The sequence below is a fragment of the Rhinoderma darwinii genome, chromosome 7, assembly GCF_050947455.1.
Source record: "Rhinoderma darwinii isolate aRhiDar2 chromosome 7, aRhiDar2.hap1, whole genome shotgun sequence".
NCBI classification, from domain to species: domain Eukaryota; kingdom Metazoa; phylum Chordata; class Amphibia; order Anura; family Rhinodermatidae; genus Rhinoderma; species Rhinoderma darwinii.
In genome coordinates, this window is record NC_134693.1 from 52,474,634 (window position 1) to 52,499,193 (window position 24,560).

General features: G+C 38.4%; 1 protein-coding gene across 2 annotated transcripts in view; it reads left to right on the forward strand.

The window, feature by feature from the left end:
- The window catches only part of COL11A1 (collagen type XI alpha 1 chain), a 162,838-nt gene that overhangs the window by 34,588 nt on the left and 103,690 nt on the right, over positions 1–24,560 (forward strand). For both annotated transcript variants that reach the window (XM_075833368.1, XM_075833369.1), the window contains exons 5-7: positions 15,507–15,635; positions 21,106–21,222; positions 22,083–22,175. In XM_075833368.1, the coding sequence (XP_075689483.1) occupies positions 15,507–15,635; positions 21,106–21,222; positions 22,083–22,175 (339 nt within the window). The remainder of the gene's footprint in view (positions 1–15,506; positions 15,636–21,105; positions 21,223–22,082; positions 22,176–24,560) is intronic.

The following is a 24,560-nucleotide window of genomic DNA, read 5'->3' on the forward strand; positions in this document are numbered from 1 at the left end:
ACATGTGTGTGTTTCTACCACTTGACCGGGCTGAATGGGATGTGCTTCCCTTTGATGGAGTCAAGGGCTATGTTTGAGGTCCCCACAATATTTCAGTTCACCCACCACTGGTCTATTAAATGTATGGCTCTTGCGTTTATGGTGTTGCTTTTATGGAAAAAGTAACATGTCTTCATCTGTTTTTCCCTCCCCCACTATCTCAATATCTTCTCACCTGTTCTTAGATCGGGGAGAGGGCTGCTATGTCCAAGCTCTTCATTTTCAGCTGTACTGACATTGAGTATTGTGTTAGCTGCTAGAATGTGCCTTAGGCTCTGTTCATACCACATTTAGAGTTTAAGGGTTTTTTCCACTAAGAACAGTTATTACTTTTCACAGCGGTGGGGCCCCCAGCGTTCATACATTTACCACCTGTGAATAGGTGATAAATGTTCTTAGTGGGAAATATCCCTTTAATCTTTGATGTATACGTTTGAGTGCACAGATTATATACATATTTACAGTAATATCCCAATTGGTTTGTTTGAGGTCAACATTTCTGTTTTTTGTGTTTTTTTAAGAATACCTGAATAGTATAACTCAAACAGGGTGTGAACAGGGCCTTATGATTCAATGAGAGGATTGTTGGGTGGATGGGAAAGTTTGGGCCAAGGTATATTAATGTCACTGTATAGATATCTACCAGCAAATTTAGCTGAATTTGTATATTTATTGATTTTTTATATGTGAATTTATATTTAATAAAGTTTATAAAACTAAAAAAAAATTATATTTATAATAGTATAACCCAAACAGGGTGTGAACAGGATCTTATGATTCAGTGGGAGGATAATGGCCTTTCAGAAGTTTTCCATGACATTTAGAAGGTTACTGCAGGCAGGGGATGTTCTAAAATACTAAAATAATACTCTCATGGTAGATCCCCCGATGCTCCTGCACCGCAGTTCCGATGCTCCCCACCGCTCTATTTACTTGAACAGGAAAAAATTACGTCCCGTTCCATCCAGCAGTAATGCTGGCAAGAATGGCACATCATTGCTGAGGCCAGTGACTGGCTGCATCGGTCACATGGATGGAATGAAACGTCATCACTTCCTGTAAAAGTAAACAGATTGCACCATCAGAGTAGCGGTGCTGGAGCGACGATGCTGGTGCGGGAGTGGAATTACTTATTTTGTTATTTTAGCACAATCCCTGCCTGCAGCCTGTTATTTTTAATGTCTCGTACAATTGCTTTAAAGACATTACATTGTAGGCCAAGATGAAGCCAGGCCTCCCAGAAATGTATGGCTATGTATAAAAAGTTGAAGTATTTTTTTTTTGTCAATGCAATCATAGTATGGAAGGGTCCACTATCTGCCTCCATAACAGCAACGATGACACCGCAAAGGTCGGTTTATCTCAAAGAGATAACATTTCGGAAATTGTAACATTTCCTTGTGCAATGTTGAACCTTCCCAAGTAGTTTAATTGATGGTCCGACTGTCTGGTCAGATAAAAACATCTAGCTGTGTCTGGACGCGTTAATTTGCCTTTCATTGGGTACTGTACTTATCCGGCTACTTGTGTGCTCCTTTAGTATAGGTAAACCAATATATAAGCTAGTGTTAGTTATAGTAAGAAAATTTTTACTAGAGACAGTACTTGTGAGTATTCTTTGCTGGTAAATACTTAAGGTACTTTAGGTGTAATTGGATAGGGCTAATAATTTATGGTGGTACCTTGGCTGCTACATACAGGTCGATGTGAAATTTTTTTGTAAACGTTCTTAAAGCGCCTACAGCTTCAAAGAAATTTTAATGCTGACATATCTTCAAATTTGATATTTTTTGACTTAAGAGATCAAGCCATTTCAAATGAACTGACTGAGGTGTTAACGGATCTCTTTCATGGTTAAGAATACTCTTCAACCTACATTCAAATATCGAGTAACATTCCTTTCTCTGTTTATTTTGACTATTTGTAACCGATATGATATGAAATGAAACTTTGGGCTCCAGCCAGTTATCCATACAGCAGTTTACTGGCTATGAACAATGTTGAAAGATGTATGTCAACTCCTTTCCTTGAAGTGAGAACAAGACGTAGGCTGTTCCCGCTTATGTGAATAACTCTCAGTAGGACAATCCTGGAAGTAGTCTGTGATTTAAGAGCAGTTCATATTTTTTTGTTTTTCTTTTTACATGTCATTTACTTACTTTATTCTATTTCAATGGTAAGTCTAAATGCTATTTAGCATTAAAATACTTAAATTTAAAATACCGCTGAAGCCTACATTTTTGGAAACATTTTTGTTTCATTGACTATACATCATCCTTGGCTCATTAAACTAGTCAGTTGGTTCATTGAATTAACTGACTGCCTATTAAAATGCCCATAAATTGTATTAGCTGAATCCCGATTTTGCCATTTGATCAATATGACTTTTTTTTACCTATTTTATCACATATGCAATAATAACTCTGGTGCTCATTTTGAGGGGTCAAATTACTTTGGGTATTCAGTAGTTGTGGATGGAAGATATGGTTAGCAGGTAACCAAAAATGGAGGCTTAAAGGGTTTATTCTATATGGACAACCCTGTCTCAAATGACCCCCCCCCCCTACACACACCCCCACCCTCTGACTGTCAGCCATTATTATCAGAGGAAGCTGACGCATTTCACTAGTTGTGGATTCTAAAATGATCCATGCATCTTTCAAACAAGTACCAATTTTATATTATGCCAGAACTTCTCCAAGTGACATTATCAATACATTTCTTCGAGCCTTTCTTATGCAGCATGTTTCATACGGACTGCACTGGTGGAAATAAGACAAACACCATTCTACTCTAATGTGGCGTCCCAGGGTCAGAGCTGTGAAGAAATCAGTGAAGTTTCAGCCAGAAATCTGAGCCTGGAAAGTACTGCAATAAAGGCACATACATCACAGAGAAAGCAAAGAACCCCTACTGTGGGTATAACATTGTTATCACTTTGCTGGATGCCTTTTTTCTAGGTTTGTTTTTTGCATACAAAAATTGGTTAGTTTACCCTCTCTCCTCCCCATACAAAGAATATAGGCAAATGAATTTTGCTGACCGTGGTGGATTAACTAGAATTTGATTTCCCCAATGTTTTTTTTTTCCCCCTCACGTGCATTGCTTTAAGTCCCTGGCCCTGATGGAAAATCTGTACTAGTACTCTCATCTTTCCTATGCCATTTATAGAACTTTCCTTCATACTTTTTCCTTCTGTTTAGGATCCATTTGTAGATCCAATCTGCAAGCAAAAATTACCTGTGTGAACAATTTCTGAGAGTAGTCATTTTGTACATATTGTAATGGTTAAAACAATATCACAATTTTTAAAAGGCTAGATACTTACATTATGTTATTGTGTTAGGAGGAGGGTATGATGTTAACTTGATCCAGGGAAATACTTTGACTGCCCTTATATATTAGGAAGGAATGTTTCTTACGGTGAGGTAAAATTGACCACAAATGCCCAAGTTAGTTTTTTTTATTCCTCCCTTTGCGAGTAAGGGGTTGGCTCACCATAAACAACCCATTTCATGTGCGAGCAATCACAGGTACGTCTCCCGACACCCCCGGCACACAGCTCATTTTGCCAAGGGAATCCGCGACCAAGTAGCCATTTCCTCTGCAGTAACCGCATAGTATTACATGATGGCCATTCAGATGTTTATCAGAGAGGGATCTGCCCTTACAGAAAAGCTCTATATTCCACTCATAGTGGAAGGGGGTGGGGTCCTGAACAGGGGTCCCCCTCTATGATGTCCATACGCCCTAATAGGGAATATAGACATGAGTTATCTTAATGAGACAACTTCTTTATATATCTAGGTCTAAGGAGGTTAATTTTAAAGGACATATATATTTTTTCAACCTTTGTAGGTTTGATGAATGTACTACATCTTAAACAGTTTCACCATAGCCATTGTGTATTGCAACTTTCTAGTTCTTCACCATTTTCTGGGTCTCTGCTTGCTGTTCATAGTGCATAGAAATATTTCTGTTCAGATCATGCCCAGCAAGCAGTTGCCAGGCTGGTCAAGTGTATAAGAGTGCTCTATTGTAACAAGTCATGCACCTGTGTTAGCAGGGCGTTACCAAGACAGGTTTTCATTAATCTAATCAATAAAGGATAACTAAACGTTCAACAAACTTCTGACATGTCATAGTGACGTCAGAAGTTTTGATTGGTGGGGTCTGAGCACTGAGACCCTCACCAATCACTAAAACGAAGCGGCAAAAGTGCTCGTGTGAGCGCTCAGCTGCTTCGTTTCTGTTCGGCTTTTTACGGAAAGCTGATGTATCAGAGTACGGGCTCATAGACTTTCTATTTAGTCTGTACACCGCTACATTGATTTCCGGAAAAAGCCAAACAGAAGCTAAGCAGCTGAGCGCTCACACAAGCACAACTGCCGCTTTGTTTTAGCGATTGGTGGGGGTCTCAGTGCTTGGACCCCATCAATCAAAACTTCTGACATGCAACTATGACATGTCAGAAGTTTATTGAACGTTAAGTTACCATTTAATTTGTAACTGCACATAACTCAATGCATCTGTACATGTTTGACTCTTCATATTTGTTACGGACTAAGGCCAGGGTTACATAGGGTGGCACCATTGCTGTAGCACAAGAACTGCAGCAAAAACTCTTATAAATAAATGAGGTTTTGATGGATCTTGTTGATGTACTACATGCAAAAAATGCAACCAATAGGACATGAATCATACTGTGTGAATGGGATTTTATAACACCCCATTTATTACAATGTAAATTATCACTGTGGCAAAAATTCAGCAAAATGGGAATATGTGAATATGACCATAGTGGTACAGTCCAACTGTGTGAACAGGGTCTTAGGCTGAAGCTACACAGGGAAGTCATGTGTAATATCACATGTGAATCTCAGATGCAATGCAACTTTTGATATTCCCTTTGGGGAAAAAAGATGCAGGCAACCTTGTGAGACATTTGAAAATGTTTTGATAGTTGCAATGTGGCTTGTTACTTTTTTTCCTGGTAAGGTATAATTAAAGATGCATTGTGAATGTAATTTACATGCGTGACATACAGTCGCCTTGAGCCCCAGCATAACAGTTGACCATGCAAAGAAATGCCTGGAAGGCTTCATGTTAGTGCAGGTATACACCTTCTTGTCCTGTAGATTAGAGTTAATTTATAGAAGTTTTTTTATGAACAGTGAAAATAAGCAAATGCAGTTAAGGTAATACATCGAATATTTATCTTGGCATGAAAGGTCGGTAATCATGTAGAAGACCGGAAATTTGACAGGTACATAAATGTCTGTAAACAAAATCTTAACTGCTACAAGTCAGATAATCAATTTACCTTCAAATGACTTGAACAAACCAAGTAATCATGGTGTCTGTCATTGTGCTGACTATGAAGGAAACTGTATAGACATCTGCGTGATTCTTAATAAGGTTATTCCAATCTGGTATCCAAATGCCTCCAGCCGGGTGTTTATAACACAGATTTATGAGGACCTGAAATGGCTGATTGTGGCGCGTCTCCGGAATTCAGAGCAGTCACCATATGGGACTCATTTCATACATACACCATGTAGGAGGAACCGCAATTTGTTGTACAAACCGTCTGCCAATTACGCTTCAAAGACACATTTAAGTGATATATAAGCAGTCATTGATCCTCTTTGAAATGAATCAACACCCCCTTTCTTTTTAGCACTGCCTAACTCCCAGAGTAAGTTTTTCCACCCCATTATCAGGAAATAATGAGAAACTGGTAGCATAAATACATGTGAAAAGGTTGGCACAGTTTTATATAACAACTCACGGTAAGACTGTGGATAAATAGGTTCTCCGCCTTGTACAATTACTTTTTAGTTAGAACAGTCCCCAAGCGTTAAGCTAATCACAGAGTATCCCACTGCTGGGACCCACAGCGATCAGCTGTGATCTGTGAGGAAGTTCAGCTGCAAGTGTTGAATTCCTGTGCAGCGACACCGCAGGGGATATGAAGCATTACACAGTTCCCATTGAATGCCATGATCCTGTTTGTGAAGGGGAAAAAAATGCAGTATTCGGGACACGGCACCTGACATGTACCTGAGGAAGGGACCTGTCTGGTCCTGAAACGCGTAGTATCTATTACAAATAAAGCCCACTATAACATACTCTGTTTTGAATATCTACCTGTCAGGCGCCGTGTCCCGAATAATGCATTTTTTTCCCCTTCACATCCTGTGTTCGTTTTTCCTGGGAACAGAACTTTTTCTCGTGGGATAGCAGCGGGTGGCAGCCGACTTCCGCAACGATCTTCATGTCATTCTACTTTCCATGCTCAGCAATAGTGTTGTGCCTATCCTAGCACAACACTGCCAGGTGAGTACATCAGCTCGCCTTTTGCTCACATTGTCCTTACAATATTAACTTAGAGGAGCGCCGTGTTCTCCTCTCTTCGTTTTTCTTTATCCAGATGATCCAGTTTGGTCACATTGTTAAAGTGATATTTCACTGTTTCTGTTTTTTAGATGGCTGGTTGACAATGAATATGGCATTGACTACAATTATAATAACCACAGGACTGTGGATGGTTTTTCTAGATCTCTGAATGATATTTTCTGACTAGTTATGCTACGATACATGCACCAGTAGTTTATTACTGTACTGCTAGCCAAATATGTTAGCAATTGTTTACAAATTTGTGTTGGTTATATGCTAAAGGAAAACTGGGTGTTGGGTGATAGCCCCTGTGGGAATTGTATTGGCAGGCATATTGGCTGTTATCCAGTTTCTCCACAAACAAATACATTTATAAAATGGCTGAATAGAATATAGTATATAAAATACAAAAACGCATTATTTGTGTGTATATGAAATTAAAGAAAAAACAGTCCAATATATATATTGCATACAATAGAGTATGGTCCATTTTATTCTTTAAGTAATATGCATGTTTCTGTTAGAATGCACTAGCGCCTTATTGAGAATCGGTATCAGACAGATCCGGAACACAGTTATGTGCATGAGCCCTGCTCGTGATCTGAGCTCCCACAATGCTCTGCTCTCTATTAACAGGAAACCAGCAGAATTTAGAATGTCACTCTGTCAAATCAGAGACAAGATAACACATATGACAATGGAAAGTAGTAACTATAATTTTTTTTGGAGTTTTCTTTTAAACAGTTGTAGCAAAAATAGTAAAGCAGGTTCAGGATTTGATGTTTGAGGCAACATACATGATCTCAGACTAGGGCTACTCGGCGACGAATGTGCAACTTATGGTGCAACATGACTTTTCATAGTCATCGAAGAATAGATGTACCATTAGGTCTGATTCACTCGAGCGTTGAACACGTCGGTGTGACGGCCGTTAAAACAATGGCCGTCATACAGACCTATGTAATTCAATGGGGCCGCTCAAACGGCTGTTGTTTTAACTGACCATGTGAAGGGTCCGTGGAAAAATATAACATGCCCTATTTTGTTCTGTTTTCATGGATCCCTCCATACTCAAGTCCTGTGGTGATCCGTGAAAACAGAATCCACACGGGGGCACCGTGGATGTGAAAAACGTCACGTTTATCATGTCCGAGTTTCCCCACGCTCATGTGATTCTAGCCTTAGGCTTCCATAATAAATGTGACACAATAAAAGTACATGCGACTACGATGTGACTACGATGTGACTACGATATGATCCCCAACAGTTGCAATTAGCAGAATCTTATATAGATTGTCTCAATATGCAGCAAGTATTTAATGAAATGCCATGCTGCTGTGACAAGTGGGACATACCTGAGCTTGTTGTATGTGGTCTTATTATTATTCTAGATCTAGACAAAATACACCGGTCACCCATTGACTGTCGCTATGCCTTACATCATAAGGAAGATCTGACTATGTAGGTTTACTGGGCTTTGGTGTATGTGCAGTAACATGATTGACTAATCATTAAAAAAAATAATTGTAAATTAGGATTACATGCTGACGACTACCATCAAATTTCTGAAGCAAAGTTTTAATTAAATTCTTTGAGATGGTTCATAAGCTACAATAGTATGCATCATAAATCACACAAAGTTTTTTCTATGTTCTCCTTTGAACCCAATTTGCAGCATCATAATAGAACTGTCGAACTGTCAGAATGGTAAAGGTTAACATTTGTTTTCTTGATAGAGATTGTGTAGTTTCCTGGCAATGAAGGTGTTAATTTGATCACGTCTAGTGTATTTATTTGACCGTCTCGAATCTGGCACAGAAGGGTACTCAAGCTCTGAGCTGAAGAAAGAAGGGAGAAGTAATGAGTTTCCCAGAGATGAAATTTACAGGTCTCAGACGAGTATTTTTCCTGCATTTCTGTCCTGTAACATTCTTTCCTGATGAGGTTTAATCCACTCAGTGCAGCAGGGCAGAAGTAAGCGGAGAACGCTCTGCACATGTCGAAGTCATCTGCAGCCGGTCTACAGCGGACCTGAGACTTCCTAGCGTCCAATGAAAAGTACGAATTACTGTCTTAAATGTTGGATTCCAGTAATTAAAAGCTTTATAAACGAAATTAGTTTTGTTAGTGTATAAAATATTTTGAGAAACTTTACCTGTTCGTTCACTGCACATTTATAAGAGATTTTTTTTTTCCTCTGTGAAGTCAAAAGGGGAAAAAAAAACGAAAAATATAATTCCTAGAAAATGCTGTGGTTTAAAATAATATATAGCTCTACAAAATGCAACTCATTATAATTCAATATGTCAATGGGAATGTATAAATTTCGACTTTTGCACATCTGGCTCCCAAACGTTCTCTATATGATAGTGGCCTAATAATGAGTCCACAATAAACTATAGTTTGAGGCCTATGCCTACCTACTCCCATTACACTTGGAGGCATAGTTCTTATTCTGGCATAATAACATTAACAAAAATGGTGTTTTGGATAAGTATGACATTTATCAAGTTCACTGAACTTTTTTCGGGAACTTTTCCATAAGTGCGGAGAAAAGGGAGAGTGACTTACATGTCATATAGTGTGAAACTTATTTAGTAAAGAATTCCTCCAGTTTCTGCACAGAAAATTGGTAGTACAACCTACCTGTAGCATAGTTAAAGGGTTTTTCCCATCAGGGACATTTATGGCATATCCATAACATATGCCATAAATGCACGTGTAAACGTGCCAAAAACGCTAGCGTTTTGTAAAGCGCTTTTTAAAATACAGGCGTTTTTGGTGCATTTTTTGATGCATTTTGTGTGTGTTTTTGGCGCATTTTTTTGGCCTGTAATTAGGACTCCCTTTGAGTACGAGAATTAGGCACATTTTCGGCACGTTTTCTGCGAGTTTTATGCGCCAAGAATTGACTTGATGCTTCTTTTTTTACACAATGCGTTTTTTAAACACGCACGTGTAAAAAAAAACTGCATCGCAATCACTACATTGCATTTTTCCATTGATGTCAATGGAAAGCTTAAAGCTTAAAGCATGCGTTTTTGATGAGTTTTTTTTGGTCAAATACACGCCGTACGAACAAGGCCTAAGTGTATTATTCTTTGTAGAGCATCGAAGACTTTCTAATTGTAGGTAGAAGGACTAATGTCAGTTTATTTTCTTAACCATATTAAAAGTACTGAAGAAAAGCCTGGCCTGCTAGAGTCAGTCATAAGTTGACTCTATAGAAAAATAAAAAATGGACCTTCCCCTTGGTGCTTGACATAGTAGCATGACCTATAGTCCCATAGCCACATTGGGGTTCATGTATCTGATTACTATTACTATGTACTAATTAAAGAAAAAAAATCAACAAAAATATACTCATTGAAATGCACCATTAGGATACCCACACACGTGGCAGATTTGTTGTGGATTTTTCTGCAGCAAATCCAGTGAATCTGCAGCGAATCTACTGAAAAATCGGCATATGGCTGGATTCATACACAATGTTTTGCTACGTTTTTGTGCGTTTTTTGTGACATTTCTAATGGCGTTTTTTTTAATGCAGTTTTAAATGTTGACAGATGTTACATTAAAGTCTATAGTAAAATATCAAATGCACTACATACAACTGCATTTTAGTTTGTGCCATTTTTGAGGCAATTTTTGGGTCAATGGTGTTTTTTTGCAAACGCAGCATGCTCTGTGTATGACGTTTTTTTCATAGGCTTCTCTATTGAACCTTAAAAACGCCACAAAAAAAGGCTATTAAAAACGCCTTAAAAAACGCATGTTATAATTGAAAAAAGCTAGCGTTTGTACAAGTGTTTTTTTATGCAGTTTAATATGGCAGAAAATTTGTGTGTGTGAAAAAGGCCTTAATTACGTGCAGATTTGATGTGGATTCACTGCAGATTTCACTCCTACATTGAAAAAGGTGAAATCCGCAGTGAACATCAGTAAGGCCACGATCAGACGTGTCAGAATTTTTCAACTGCAAATGTTGGTGCAGATTCGGGAAATTACGCAACGAATCTGCACAAACATTTGCATATTTGACAGGTAATTCAGACGTTGCAGAAAATACAGTGGACTTGCCACAGATTTCAGTTTTTGCATAGCAAAGGCTGAAATCCGCAGTGAAATTCTACTTCTTCTCCGCAACATAATGAGCATGCTGTGGAGGGAAAATTCTGCACCGCAGCCTAAATTCCGCACAGTTATTTTCCGCAACGTCTGAACTAAGTTTCCTAAAAATGTATAGAAACAAATGTAAAAAAATGAAGAATTCCACTGCGGTCTGCAGCGGAATTCAACAGCAATTCCGCCACGTCTGAACGTGGCCTAACAGAATGAGCATGCTGCGAATGTGAACATCCAACATGCTCTGATTTCCACGCAGAAAATCTTCTGGAGCATGTGGATGAGATTTGTTCAAATCTTATCCACATCGCTGATACTTTAATCCACGGCAGATTTTCCATGCGCAAATTTGCATTGAAAATCTGGAGCATTTCCGTTCTGTGTGCAGATGACCTTACCCCCCTTGCACACAATCGAGATCCGGCCGTGAAAAACGGTCCGAGTGTCGGCTGGATTTCCCAGCTCGACTGCGGTACAGGTGAACCAGACTCCCGGTTTTAAAGACATCTTATGATGCTAGGAGTCCCTGCCTCCCCACGGAACTGCTGTACCGAACTGAACGAAATGATACAGTACGGACCAGCAGATCCGTGTGGAGGCAGGGACTCCTAGCATCATAAAATCTCTATGATGCCAGGAGTCCCGTTCACCTGTACCGTGGTCGGGACGGGAAATCCAGCCGACACTCGCCCTATTTTTCACGGCCCGGTTTCGGTTGTGTGCAAGAGCACTTACTGTTTCAGAGCTTGGACCCACTAAAGATTTACTTGTATTCTGGTGGGCCAGACCCACCCTGATCAGGGTTACAGTGCTGAGCGATAAGAGAGGAGGTCATGTATCAATCTTGTTCTTTGTATGTCAAGTCTAATATTTTCACAATGCCTCCAAAAAGTCACACGCAGCACTTAACCCAGCTTGAATCGGGGAAAGAAGCCTGCAAAACAGGTCGAGTCTGTGTAGCATATATGCAGGTTTATTTTTAACACAGGATTGGAATAATAAAATGATATATAAATTGCAATTGCTGAGCAGAGCTAATATGCTGCAATCACAATAATCCTGTTAACAATGTAAAGGCATTGTAAGAGATCCAGAAATATCATCAAAATTACTCTATCATTTACATTTTGTTGTATAATCAATTTCCACCAATTTTCCTGTACACGGATTCATTACTGTTATGATTGCTTGTCATCATTTGCATCGGACGAATAATTGCATAGATGTAGTAGAGCTGTGTTTGTGAATGTATAGAGCTAAGACTAAAGATCTAAGCTATTCAATTGTACAGCTACCCTTTCATATAAGATAGCCGTCAGCCAAAAGCTGTGTTCCCCAGCTCCTCCATAAACATGTCAGTTTGGCTTGGCAGAGCATAGTAATATAAGCAGTATTTGGTTTCATCACGTTTGCAGAAATTATGTAGTCCCAAAGAGTAAAACAAAAATTTCAGCTCTGCTACATTTGTGGCTGATATGAATATTTAGGTGCAAATAATACCTGCTTCATGTGATATTGGTATTACAATTAAAGCCTGAAGTGCTGTGTAATCTGGGTATTACAATGGCGCAGATGTTGGGTTTCTTGTGATATTTGTTATTTGGGGTGTTTTGTGTGCACAGTGTGAGCTTCTTACTGGCGTTCCCCAGGCCGCGGCTTTGGGCTTCACTGTCCTACTGCACGAAGTATCTGCTGCCATATGATGTCTACTGAAGCTTTGGTGGCTACAAAAGCTCTGGATGTTGGCACAGTTGTGTGGCATGCCTCATGTGCTCTAATCTTGTCATCTACAGTGTATCATGTAATCTGCATGAAAGTCTTATCATATCTACATGTTATCAGAATTAAATACATACAGAGGGTCATACTTAAAAAAAAATATTTTGGATACCATCATTTCTTTGGAAAAATTGCGCAAAATTGTCAAAACCATGATGCAACATAACAGAGGCGTAACTTCAAGAGAACCTTTCACCTCCCCATACATGTGCAGTATGTAATGGACAGTGCTTCACAAACACTGTCTCGCTTGAAATTATTTTTTTTAACTTCCTCCGTTATTTACATATCGGTGCCGTTATATTTGGTGCCTGATATGTAAATAAGCCCCTGAACTATCAATGGGGTGTGTAAATGGCATGGTGGCGTGTTATTAATGCTGTGACACTGTCCAATCAGCTACAAACAGTGTCACAGCAGTTTGACAAGAGATGGAGAGGAGAGTGCACTGCTCCGCCGCTGCCATGGAACAGAAGAGAAGAAGAATGTGAATTATTTTTCTTCTGTTCCGTGGTGGCGGGAGTATCGTCGGCAGCGGCGTCGGAGCTGTGTGCGCGGGTGCGCAGTCTCACTCTTCAGCTCTCAGTAGACAAGGATGACAAGACTGTGTGATCTCTCGAGCGGAGCAGTGTGCCCTCCTCTCCATCTCTTGTCAGACAGTGAAGGAAACACTGTGTGATCTTACGAGATAGATCACACAGCACAAGCAGCTGTGACACTGTCTGTAGCTGATTGGACAGTGTCTCAGCGATAGTAACACGCCCCCTTGCCATTTACACGCCCCATAGACAGTTCAGGTGGTTATTTACATATTGGGCGCCAAATATAACGGCACCGATATTTAAATAATGGAGGAAGTTAAAAAAATAATTTCAATTGAGACAGGGTTTGTGAAGCTCTGCCCATTACATGCTTCACTCAGCTGCACATGTATGGGGAGGTGAAAAGTTCTCTTTAATGCTCCTGGGCCCCAATACAAAAACTATAACAGGGCCACCCCTCTACATACCATGTGCCTTTTATATTACTAGTGTATTTTTATGTAGCAGAAGGACCTTTGTGTCCCCTCAGGCACCAGGGCCCGGGTGCAACTGCAACCACTGCACCTTCTATAGCCATGTCCCTGGCATGAAAAAGTCATGTCATGAAGATCAGGACATATTTGGAAATGTCTAAGATGTCCTGATAAATCAAAGATAGTGAACCTCATGTAAGAAAACTAATGCAGACAAGAAATGGAGATATTGCCCTAAGCAACCAATCGACTAACTACGTTTATTTTTCCGGAGCATGTTTATAAATGAAAGAAGTGATCTGACTGGCTGGCAAGGGCAACACCTCCAGTATTTGTCTGCACAAGTTTTCATAAATGATGCCCATATGTGCAGTTGCGCTAAATGAGATGCTAATTATATGTAATTATGTGGGAGCCTCTCAGTGACCGTTTTCTGCTTGAAAGCGTCTGTGGTGCGGAGAAATGGCACCACATGAACCCTCTTGACATTTTTAGCTGGCTGAGAAGCTTCGCTAAGAGACACTATGTTAATATAGACCGCATATCAGCCTCTCAATGAGAAGATCAGAGAATCTATTGAGCACAATTGCCCTGATACTCTAGATGTCTAATGATAGACACCCTTTAAGATAATTTTAAAGGGCATTTTGCTACTTATCATATTTATTACTGTCTAGAACTGCATTCTTCATTCTGACAATCCTGACAATGTCAATTAATTTAATTATAAAAACTTTTTAATAGTTTTATATAAAAAGCCTTATAAGTTATAACCCAGAATGATGTATTATTTATGACCAAAAAGTTTTATAACATTTTAAACTTTATTTTAACTGATCTCTTATCTGGAGATGGAAGAAGCAATTCAAGGGCATAACAAGTAAACATGCGGCTCCATAGAAAATCTTAAAATAGGGCCCCATTTCATTTTCCACACCCACCTACCATCATCTATATCAGGGGTTCTCAACTATTTTTTTGTGAAAGTCTGCCATCAGGTGAAGGTCCTGACTTGGTCTGCCATCAGGTGAATGTCCTGACTTGGTCTTCCATCAGGTGAAGGTTCGAGCTGAACACCAACAGTTAGGCATGTTAAACACAGTTCGGATTTTCCCTAGATAGTACATAGCCCCACAGTGCTGTCTAAAGATAGTGCTACCCAGTGCCCCTTGTATATAGTGTCACATAGATCCACACAGTGTTCCTTGTAGTTAGTACCACACAATGCCCCTGTAGATAATGCCACAGTACCACCTATATAGTGGAACACGGTGCAAGCTAGTAGATAGTGCCACAAACTGCCCCTTACAGACAGTGCCACACGGTGCTCCCTGTAGATAGTGCCATGTAGTGCTCTTTGTAGATAGTGCCGCAATGAGCACTGTATAGTGCAACACAGTGCCCCTTGTAGAATGGGCCGCAAAGTTCCCTTTTGTAGATAGTGCCACTAAGTGCCCCTTGTAGATAGTGCCACAAAGTGCCCCCTGTAGATAGTGGTACACAGTGCCCCCTGTAGAAAGTGTCACACAGCCACAAACTCACCTGTCCCTATTCCCACACTGTCATTCAGCGATGCAGACCTAGCCTCTTCTAGCTAGGCCTGCTCCAACAGAACGACAAAGGTGGCAATGCGCCACCTGCATCACAATAAAAGCATTGAATGGCGGGACAGGGAACTAATGTTCCCTTTTCTTGCCAGCGCTGTTTGATCTTTTTAATTGTATCTGCATCCTACAGACATGGATACAATTTAATGCTGGGGTCTGATAAAGTGGCATGCGTGGTCTGGATTTGGACAGTTGTCCTCCAGTCATGTTTATATCTCTTACATTCGGTGGAGGATAGATAGTGAGGGACGTAAATACAATCTTTTAACAGAACTGCAGGATGTGTTAGTACTATACAAATAAAAAATAGAATACACGTTACAGCAAATTAGGTTTGCATTTAGTATTCCGTTGTTGCCTATTATGTGTCTTGTAAGTATTCACATGTGCCTTTTTAATATTGCTGGACTGGGATTTCACTGTAGGAAGGGAATGCAAGTTTCATGAGTCAATATAAGTACATTTATGTAGTCATATATCACTGCCCTGGAATAAGACATGTTGATTTTATAACATTTTTTCACACTATTTTGTTTCCTTAGGGTGATATCCAGCAGCTACTGATAGTTGATGACCCCAAAGCTGCGTATGACTACTGTGAACATTACATGACAGACTGTGACACCCCAGCACCAAATATGCCCCAAGCGCAGGACCCACAAGTGGATGAGGTAAGAGTTAAGAATGCTTTACAATGGCATTTTCAACAGCAAAATGCAGTCCATTTAAACACTAAGTAATAATTTCTATAGAACTTATACGATTCAAAAGGCCTGTATTTTAAAACTTCTTAAACTACAGCAGTTGCTTTTATGTTGTTATTCTCGATGCATTATCATGGCGGTCATGTAAAAAAGTAGTACTAATACAAGGGAAAACAGATTATACATGTCTTTCTGCAAATGAACAATTGAATACAGTAAGGCTATGTTCACACTGGTCAGATTTTTCATAGATAGTAGATAGTGCTACGTTGTCTCCTGAAGATAGTGCCACACAGTGCCCCATGTAGCAAAAGTCTCATCGTTTGCCATGAGCAACAATAGATATTCACGCATTGTATAAAAACTAAGAGAAAGGTAGCCTTGTTACCCATGGCAACCATCAAGAGTTTTTTTTTTAAATTCTCCAAATTTTACAGGATTTCTGTACTCTGGATCTTCATTTTTGGTTACACGCGGCCCAGTACATTTATAGGGTTTATTTGGGATTAGAAAAAGAGGCCTACTTTTTTCCAGAAATAACTTTTTTCAAGACACAACGTATGGACAAAGGGTGGCAATGTTTCTTGAAAAAATTTCATAGAACTCCTTTAATAATCCTACTTCTTTTTGACAATGTTTGTGAAGAAGGGATAACAACATGCACTTTTATTAATTTGATGTATTATTCTTATGACTATTTGTATTAACTATATTTTCAATTACTTTCAGTTTCATCATAGTTAAATCTTTAAAAAAAACTGCGTCCAGAAGATTAGTATTTTAGAATCAATTCATTTTTTGCCTATTTAAAATGATGTACTAAACAGGTGTTACATGTGAGTGAATAGGAAATTCTGAATTCCAATTCTCATAGTGCAATAAAATCTTTCTGAGCGCCGCCTGCTGCCTTTTTGTTTTTTTGCATGTCCTTACTTGCCGTCTTTGTGTTTTTGTTTTACATTTCCATAGACAAAAATGGGAAAAAACACAAATGCAAAAAGCAACCACATGTGCATTTCTTACATGTGGTTCAAGGAACATTATAACTTTCTGTTTTTTGAAAAGTGCCAAAACTCACTTGTCCTTATTTGCTCTTTCACTACAACTGGTTTAGTTTGATATTAAAGACTGATTTTTATGTTAAATGTATAGTGGTCAATAAACATGTCAGAATTTAGATTTGAAACCACAATTTAAGATGTCTGTATGGATGGCCTGTGTTTATTTACATACGAATGCCAATACAGAATAACGTATGGATCCGCTCATTGAGGTCATTGGGGCAGATTGATCTGCCGTTTTCTGGCATAAATACATTGACAAATATGGCATTCGGGCCCAACGCCAAATTTATGATGCCCGTTTCATTTTTTTATGACACATGTGTGTCTGAAAAAGTGGACATGGCTTTGTGACGAGAAACAAATGTATCTAAGATTTTAAATACATTTCTAATTAGTAGAAACGTGTTAAAAAAACAAACAGCGCCAGTTCCGAGCTGGCATTGTTTTAAGACAATGGCTGATTCATAAATATTTTGTATTGATGAAACTATTCATCAATAGTTGTATGTATGGTGTGCCAGTAATAATGAATCTCCCCTATTGTATGGAGGACTTGCATGGACCTACATGTGTAAATAAACAAAACACATCTATATAGGCACTAGGGGAGATATATTACGACTGGCAAACGCCAGTCTTAAACTAATGTACGTCGACGGAAAATGCGCCAAATTTATTAAGGGGTGCACACCTCTTAATATATTTGGTGCATCTTTGGCTGTCCAGGCGACAGTATTTGCAGCATAACTTACACCAGTTTCTGGCATAAATTATAATACATCTGTCATTTTGGCAGAGGCTCTGCGCCTTAGGCTATATCCTGCACCTTTTTTTGCAACTCTCGGAAAGTGGCAAGAAAAGTAACATTTTTGCCCAACTATGGCGTTTACCATACTTTGCTTGTTTTTTACGCCAGAAAACTGGCGCAAACCTGTTAATACATTCCCCCATTGTTCTCAGGAACTCGAGAATTTTATTGGCAAGTTCTGCCAAGCTCCTTCTCATAACTCCTTGTGTTGATTTTTTAAAACAAAGGTTATAATGATAATAATAATAATAATAATAATAATAATAATAATAATAATAATAATAATAATAATAATAATAAAGAACCACTGACTATTAGTTAATTACAGGTTCCAGAGCAGGAATAATATAAAGATTTTTCCTATGGTATTTGATGGTCGCTGTCTTGGCAGTCATTATTTCCTGTTTCACTTAGTAAATCCGGTGGAGAGGTGGGAGAAAGAGTGAGGCAATAAGAATACTATGACTTGAACCACATGGTCCATGCTGTCTTTGTGTCTGCTCTTTGCCTCCCAAATGAGAACCATGTGTTCTTGCCATGGGAGAGATCTCTTTGGGGCCCAGGCTTCCGAAATGTACAAACATCTCTCAGAGCTACCGTGTAACATGATAACGCTGCTTCTTGTGGAAAATAGGAGTGCTGAGATCATTGTGGAAATATTCTGAGGCATTCAGGGAATATATATATTTAAAAGAAATTCACCTCTAATGCGTTTTCCAGACAATGTCTCTATACTTCTGTAATGTGTGGTTTCAAGTGGTTTTAACCTGTTCACTGCGTGCAAGTCGTCTGCAAGAAGTCCCACTCTGAATCACAAACGTATAGTACATAGATGATGAAGTATAGTAAGATCAATTTTTAATTTAATATTAATGTAAAAAAGTCATAAATTGCTATGGGCAGATACAATCATGGGACATTTTTGTAAAGTGGTTTATATTTTGTGCTGGAAAAGAACAGACGATATAGAAACAAATAACAGCAATAGAGCGGTTCATACTGTTGCTTCAGTTAGTAATAAGGCTGAATAGTTTTATTTGAGGGCCAGAATTAAAGCCCTTATTTACACTGGCTAAATTTTTGGTAGCCAATAATTTTAACAAATCAAAAATTTGCCCACATTTATTCAGACTTTTTTTGTATTTTTTTGTATTATGATATGTTTTTACATAAGACAGAAAATGTCAGTTGAGTTTTTTTCTACCCCAGGGTCAGAAATACCTTTGTTCAGCCATATGTTCTACATTACTACTAGAGAAAGATCCTGCTGAGCTCTACCATTATTATCTCCTTTTAACCATGGCGTATGTAGTCATTTAATTGTAGCACATTTTGATATCAGTCTGTTTCTTTTCACAGTAACCATAAAAAATTAATATTAAAAACTGTCAGGCCAGCGACCCATTGAATTCCAGACTATAAAGTAATAGAGCACAGAAAAGGAACCTTAAAATCGAATTTAATTGTCCGTTTTAGGCCTATATAGGAAGAGGTGATATACAGCAGTGGATGGTGGGGGTTATTATTAAAAAAGGCACAATAACATCATAGTCACTTTACTGCTACTACTACTCTCCCTACAATCTCTACTGTTTGGGATATGCTTACAATGTCTAATCCCATGAATTTGCTTTGCACATAACACGTGCAAAAAAGGACAACTGCAAAGTAGTGTTTACCAGTGTCCTGTGTATCAGTATTTCCAAAGTGTCCTGTATTTCTTACCTACATCGGAGACTCTGAATGGATACTGCACACCAATTTCTATGGGACCATGCAAAAATACATTTGTAGACCGTGCATGGTAAGTGGTAAATATGAAATGTCACTAGCACATATTGTTACTGTCTGTGAAAATATCATATAAATCATATCATACCATCATCAAGGGTCATGACAGCCTCAGCATTTCCTTGCCCAAAGTGGTTCCGACCTAAATGCCCAGGGAAGGGGAAAAGATATTTTAATGGGAGTTAGCCTCCAGAAACTTGGAGAAGTACAGGAAATTTGACACAGTTGGCAACTCAGCTACACATGTTTGTGATCATTGAAGCACAGTGTATTGTCCAAAAGACTTCACGGTGAAAGAGATTATAAAGACCCATAGTTATTCGACACAATTATTTTTCTTACCAATTTGCTGCCATGATTTTTTTTTTTGTATCTATGATAGAAATCAAATGGTCCATTATTACTAGCATATTGATTATTGTTGATATTTTTTTTTTAACCAAAATTTCATTTTGATTGGTAATGGAAGTTAACCATTTCATTTGAAATCTATAATGTATTCCTCTTTTATCGTCATTTGGAATATTCAAGCTACATACATGATAAAAGGCAAAATATACAGAAGCTGTGCTGTCTCCTTACTGGGCCCCAGCACCGCATTCTATAGTGCTTCATTTGCTTATTTGCAAACATAGCTGTAAAATTATCTAAAAGGAATACATTCATGGAGTATTGATTAAATATGCCATCAATGTGTGACTAGTGCGGGACCAACCGATTGGACCCCTAGAACAAATGAGCAGCAGTTCCCTTTGCCATTTTTTTCAGAAACGACCACCCAAGTGTATGGGGCTGTGTCTGAATTCTCACGCATTGTCGTGGTTGGGATTGGAGCTGTTAATGAAAAAGTCTAAAGGGACTATTTTTTTTCTGAATTTTGTGGCCCCCTCTGTTCTATGCATCCCAACGGTTGAACCCCCTATTATCATACATAGATGGTATATCTAATCAATATGTAATTAAAGCGGTTTTCCAATCCTAAGAAATTGATGGCATATCCTCAGGATAGACCATCACTATCTTATTGGTGGGGCCCCCTTCAAGACACTCGATCGTCGGGGGTGCCGGGAGTTGGACCACAACCGATCAAATACTGATAGCCTATCCTGAGGATAAGCCATCAAATTCTTAGGACTGGAAACCCCCATTTAATGATCGTTGTGTGAAAAAACCCTTTCATCATAATTATTGCTCTGCTCTGCCTATGCCAATGCAAAAAGTCTTAAAGTGGAACTAAACCTAAATAAAAATGTTACGAATTTGAGAGATTCGTCATTAATTTACGTAATTTGCCCATTTAAAGGAGTCATGTGCGTTAAATTTCGTACCATATCTAAGCTACGTGGATCAATACAATGAGTAGACAAAATACATTTCCTTTTTTATAGATATATCATATGGACAGGGTTCATCATGAGACATAATACCATGGCCTATTAACAAGACCTGATGTAAGCCAGCATACATATAGTTAACTCACCTTTACGTGTGATCCTGTTACATAACATGTTTAGTTCCACTTTAAAAAGAAAAAAAAAAATAGACGGCTATTCAAGGCCAAAAACAAAACTGGGTTTATGGGTTTTCTGTGAAATATGCTTTACAGGGACTCATCACTCAGTTATGGCATATTCTCGTGACACAATGTATTCTGCATTGTAAGCCAATGTAGAAGGTGAAAATACATTGTACACAAATGTCACCTATAACAAAGCTTTTAAACTGCTGCTAACTAACAAGGCCTTGCCTAACAAATCTTCCTTTTGCTATATAGTATGCACCTGAAGAACTAATCGAATATGACTATGAGTATGGGGCAGCAGATTACAAGGAGCCTGATTTTGTTACAGAGGCACCCACAGTTGCTGAAGAAGTTGTAGCTCAGACTGAGGTACAGTAACTATATGTTGTGTGCACTGCGTGTGACACTATTCTCTCATAATCTGCTCAAGTGTCATCTCAGTCCCTTTTCTCCAGCTGACTTGTGGCCTCCTTGCTCTGGAAGTTGGGTGAAGTTAATGGCAGGCAACACTTTGGTGATTTTTTTTAGCAAATATAGCTCACAATACACCTTCCGAATCGTCCAGGCAAATCCTTCTTGCAAAGGTCTATTATAAATGTCTTGAGTTGTGTTGTAAACCTACCATTTTGGTGGCTTATATTCTTATTTTCTGAAATGATATTTATATACCAGACTGTGGACATGTCATGTATGATATTGATAGTCCATAAGTTATTGTGTTATGTCACCGGTTGATGACATAACTATTTGTTATCCTCCGGAATTAGAAAATAAGCCATCAATAAAGGTACACAGCCTGCCCTTCAAACTCCTCCTTACTTCCGCTTCTTCATTCTTTCATTCATTGTCTCCATCCGGTCTTTCACCACATTTTTGCAGAAGAAGAAAGCCAGTTCCAAAACGAAGAAGAAGCCAGTACCCCCTAAATCAAAGAACAAACCCCAAAAGGTCACGCCCAAAAAATCATTTGCAGCTAAGAAGAAGAAGGGCAAGACCGATTACCAGGCATCAACAAGAAAAAGAATAGGGGTAAAGGTAGCAAAGAAATCAAGATCTTCAATAGGGCCAGCCCCGAAGATCTGTGATCATGAGAAATAAAATGCCCTAACCTCACTAGAAGTGGACAGAAACTCTGGCTAATACCATAACCTATATCTATACTCCTACTTTTGGACTGATATCTTGCAAGATATTAAGATTAAATTAACAAAACTTTTATTTTCTCTCAGGCTAATGTGGTTGATTACATACCAGAACAATATGGAGAAGTAGACTATGGTTATCAGACAGATACTCCTGCTCTTACAACTGGAACCAATGAGGTAAAAAAGCTATAAAATTCATCAATGTAGGTGTAAAGCTCTTTTTCTACAGGACTTCAACTCTCATCATACCCCGAAGCAAAAGGAAATTCTAACTTGTATTCTGGCAGTAGCTTCATTTCTATACTTTGGATTTAGACCAATTTGTAATAGAACCCCCATCAGTACATTAGAAGGTATTAGCATAATGTAGGCATGAGGCATGAAGTGTTTAATGCCTCAATGACAGTTCTTTAACCTTGTGGATTAATACTGTGATTATCAGGTTTGCCAACAAAATAGGAGTTGATAGGCAAAAAATGATTGCTGGTCTACTTGCTTTCGCTTGCCGTTCCAAAAAGTCAAATTTTAATGCAATATGATAATCTGTTCTGCATGGAAAGTTCTCAACAATCATTCTGTATTGCTGCACGGTATTAGAGTGGTTTTAGTGCACATATACAGAACAATGCTTGTTATGTACTTTTATAATGCAATCACAAAACTGTATAGGTGGATATTTATAGAAACTGATGCTGGGCAAAAAGATTCTGCTACCTATTGCAACCCAAAAAAATATTTTATGTTCCATTTAGAAAATAATGCCAAATAACCACATGTTGCTGAAGGTTAAAGCAGCTTTTTGCTTTCTCTTGTGCATCAGTTTTTAGTATCTACTAAGGTTCCTTATCAACAATTCTAAACTTTTTGTGGATTGACATCTATTAAAACGGGTTGACATCATAAAGCAAATACATCATCTAGAACCATTACTCAGAAGCTTTACAAAGTGTGTTCTTTCAAGAATTGATATGGGTTTTCAATAGGGTTCAACTGTTAAATGAACTTCAGTACGTTGCTCCATACATCTAATGACTGTGATGACAGTTATGAGCACTGATGCCAATAAACAACTTCCCATGCCCAGTTGGGGACACTTGACACCAGTTTTTGGAATTTGTTAGATGGGTAGTAGTACTATTTATTTAGAATAATTAGTCATCCTGTATAAAAAAAAATAATGATTCTATGAATCTTAATGTAAAGCATATAAAATACATAGATATGTAGTATATTTATGACATATATGTCTGGTCATAACACTGCGTAAATATAAGCTACCAACACCACACAGTCTATAAAAGCTAATCAAATAGGGGATGCAAATATATTGAGAAATATTATCACTTATATAGGTATTTTCTGGGCACCTTAATTTAGTGGTAGTCTACCTACTTTCTATAGCTTCAAGGACCATGCCACAACTATATAAAGCAAGACCAAAACCAGGGCTATATAGCTACCTTGAGGACATAAGAGAGAGACAATAGAGATATCAAGAGTTGAGTCTCTTTCTATATCCTACACCACATCCACCTCATCTAGACTACTTGCCATTTTGCAGCTATTCCGTGTGTCTGCTGTGAAACAAAAAGAAAAATAAATAATTTCATTATTCAAAAATTCAGAGGGTACAGAAATTCATTCCATGGAAAGTTGACGGCGCCATAAAACAAAAGTCAAAAAGATTTGGATTATTTTCTATAACCTTATCTACAAGCAGCCCAAAACATTGCTAAGTGCCCTGGCTGAGGACGTTAGGCATAGGAATCACTTAATCTACCCCATAGAGGGTTACATGCACATTATTCTACACCCTCAGGTGAGTGGCTTTCTAATGGTTCTCCACACCGTTTGAGCCCCGTTTTAAGAAATATTCCAGAGGTGCTGTCTTCTTTTACTTTGATCTTTCTCCTGTAGCCATTTCTTAATACTTGAAGTACCTTTCTGCAGATGGTAACTCTGACTATTCTTCTAACTATCCATTATATATAGGCTTTTGAATCATCAAATTTAATAATACCAAGCTTATTAATGTATCAGAGAAAAGCCAAAATCAAACCAGTAAACAAGTAGACATGTCCTTCTTCATGTATTGCACAAAAGTGATTCTAAAGATTCTAAATGATATATCTGCTTTATAAATCACGAAACTTTAAAAGTTGCTATGGAAACATACACTTTTTGTAATTTACTTCTGAATACTTTCAATGTTTTGATGATATCTTTGAGCCTCAAATATAGACTTTCCATATTTTTTGGGCGTCATTGCATTAATATTACACCAGATTTGGACATCCTTGTGTGATTCTCCAATTTCTATCATATCTACAAGTTATCAGACAATAATGGAAGTTGTTCCATTGTAAGCAGACAACCAGAGGTGTCTAACATTTTCCTTTTTTTTTTAATGCAAGTCTTCCTTGGGCTCACAACTTCTAATGAACTGGAAATAGGTCACTTTGGTGATATACTACAGTTCACTAGCAGCTGGTCGGCCAAGAGATGTCTACCTATCGCTTACTCCTCGCTTAGATTGTCCATGCCAGTTTATATCCAACACAC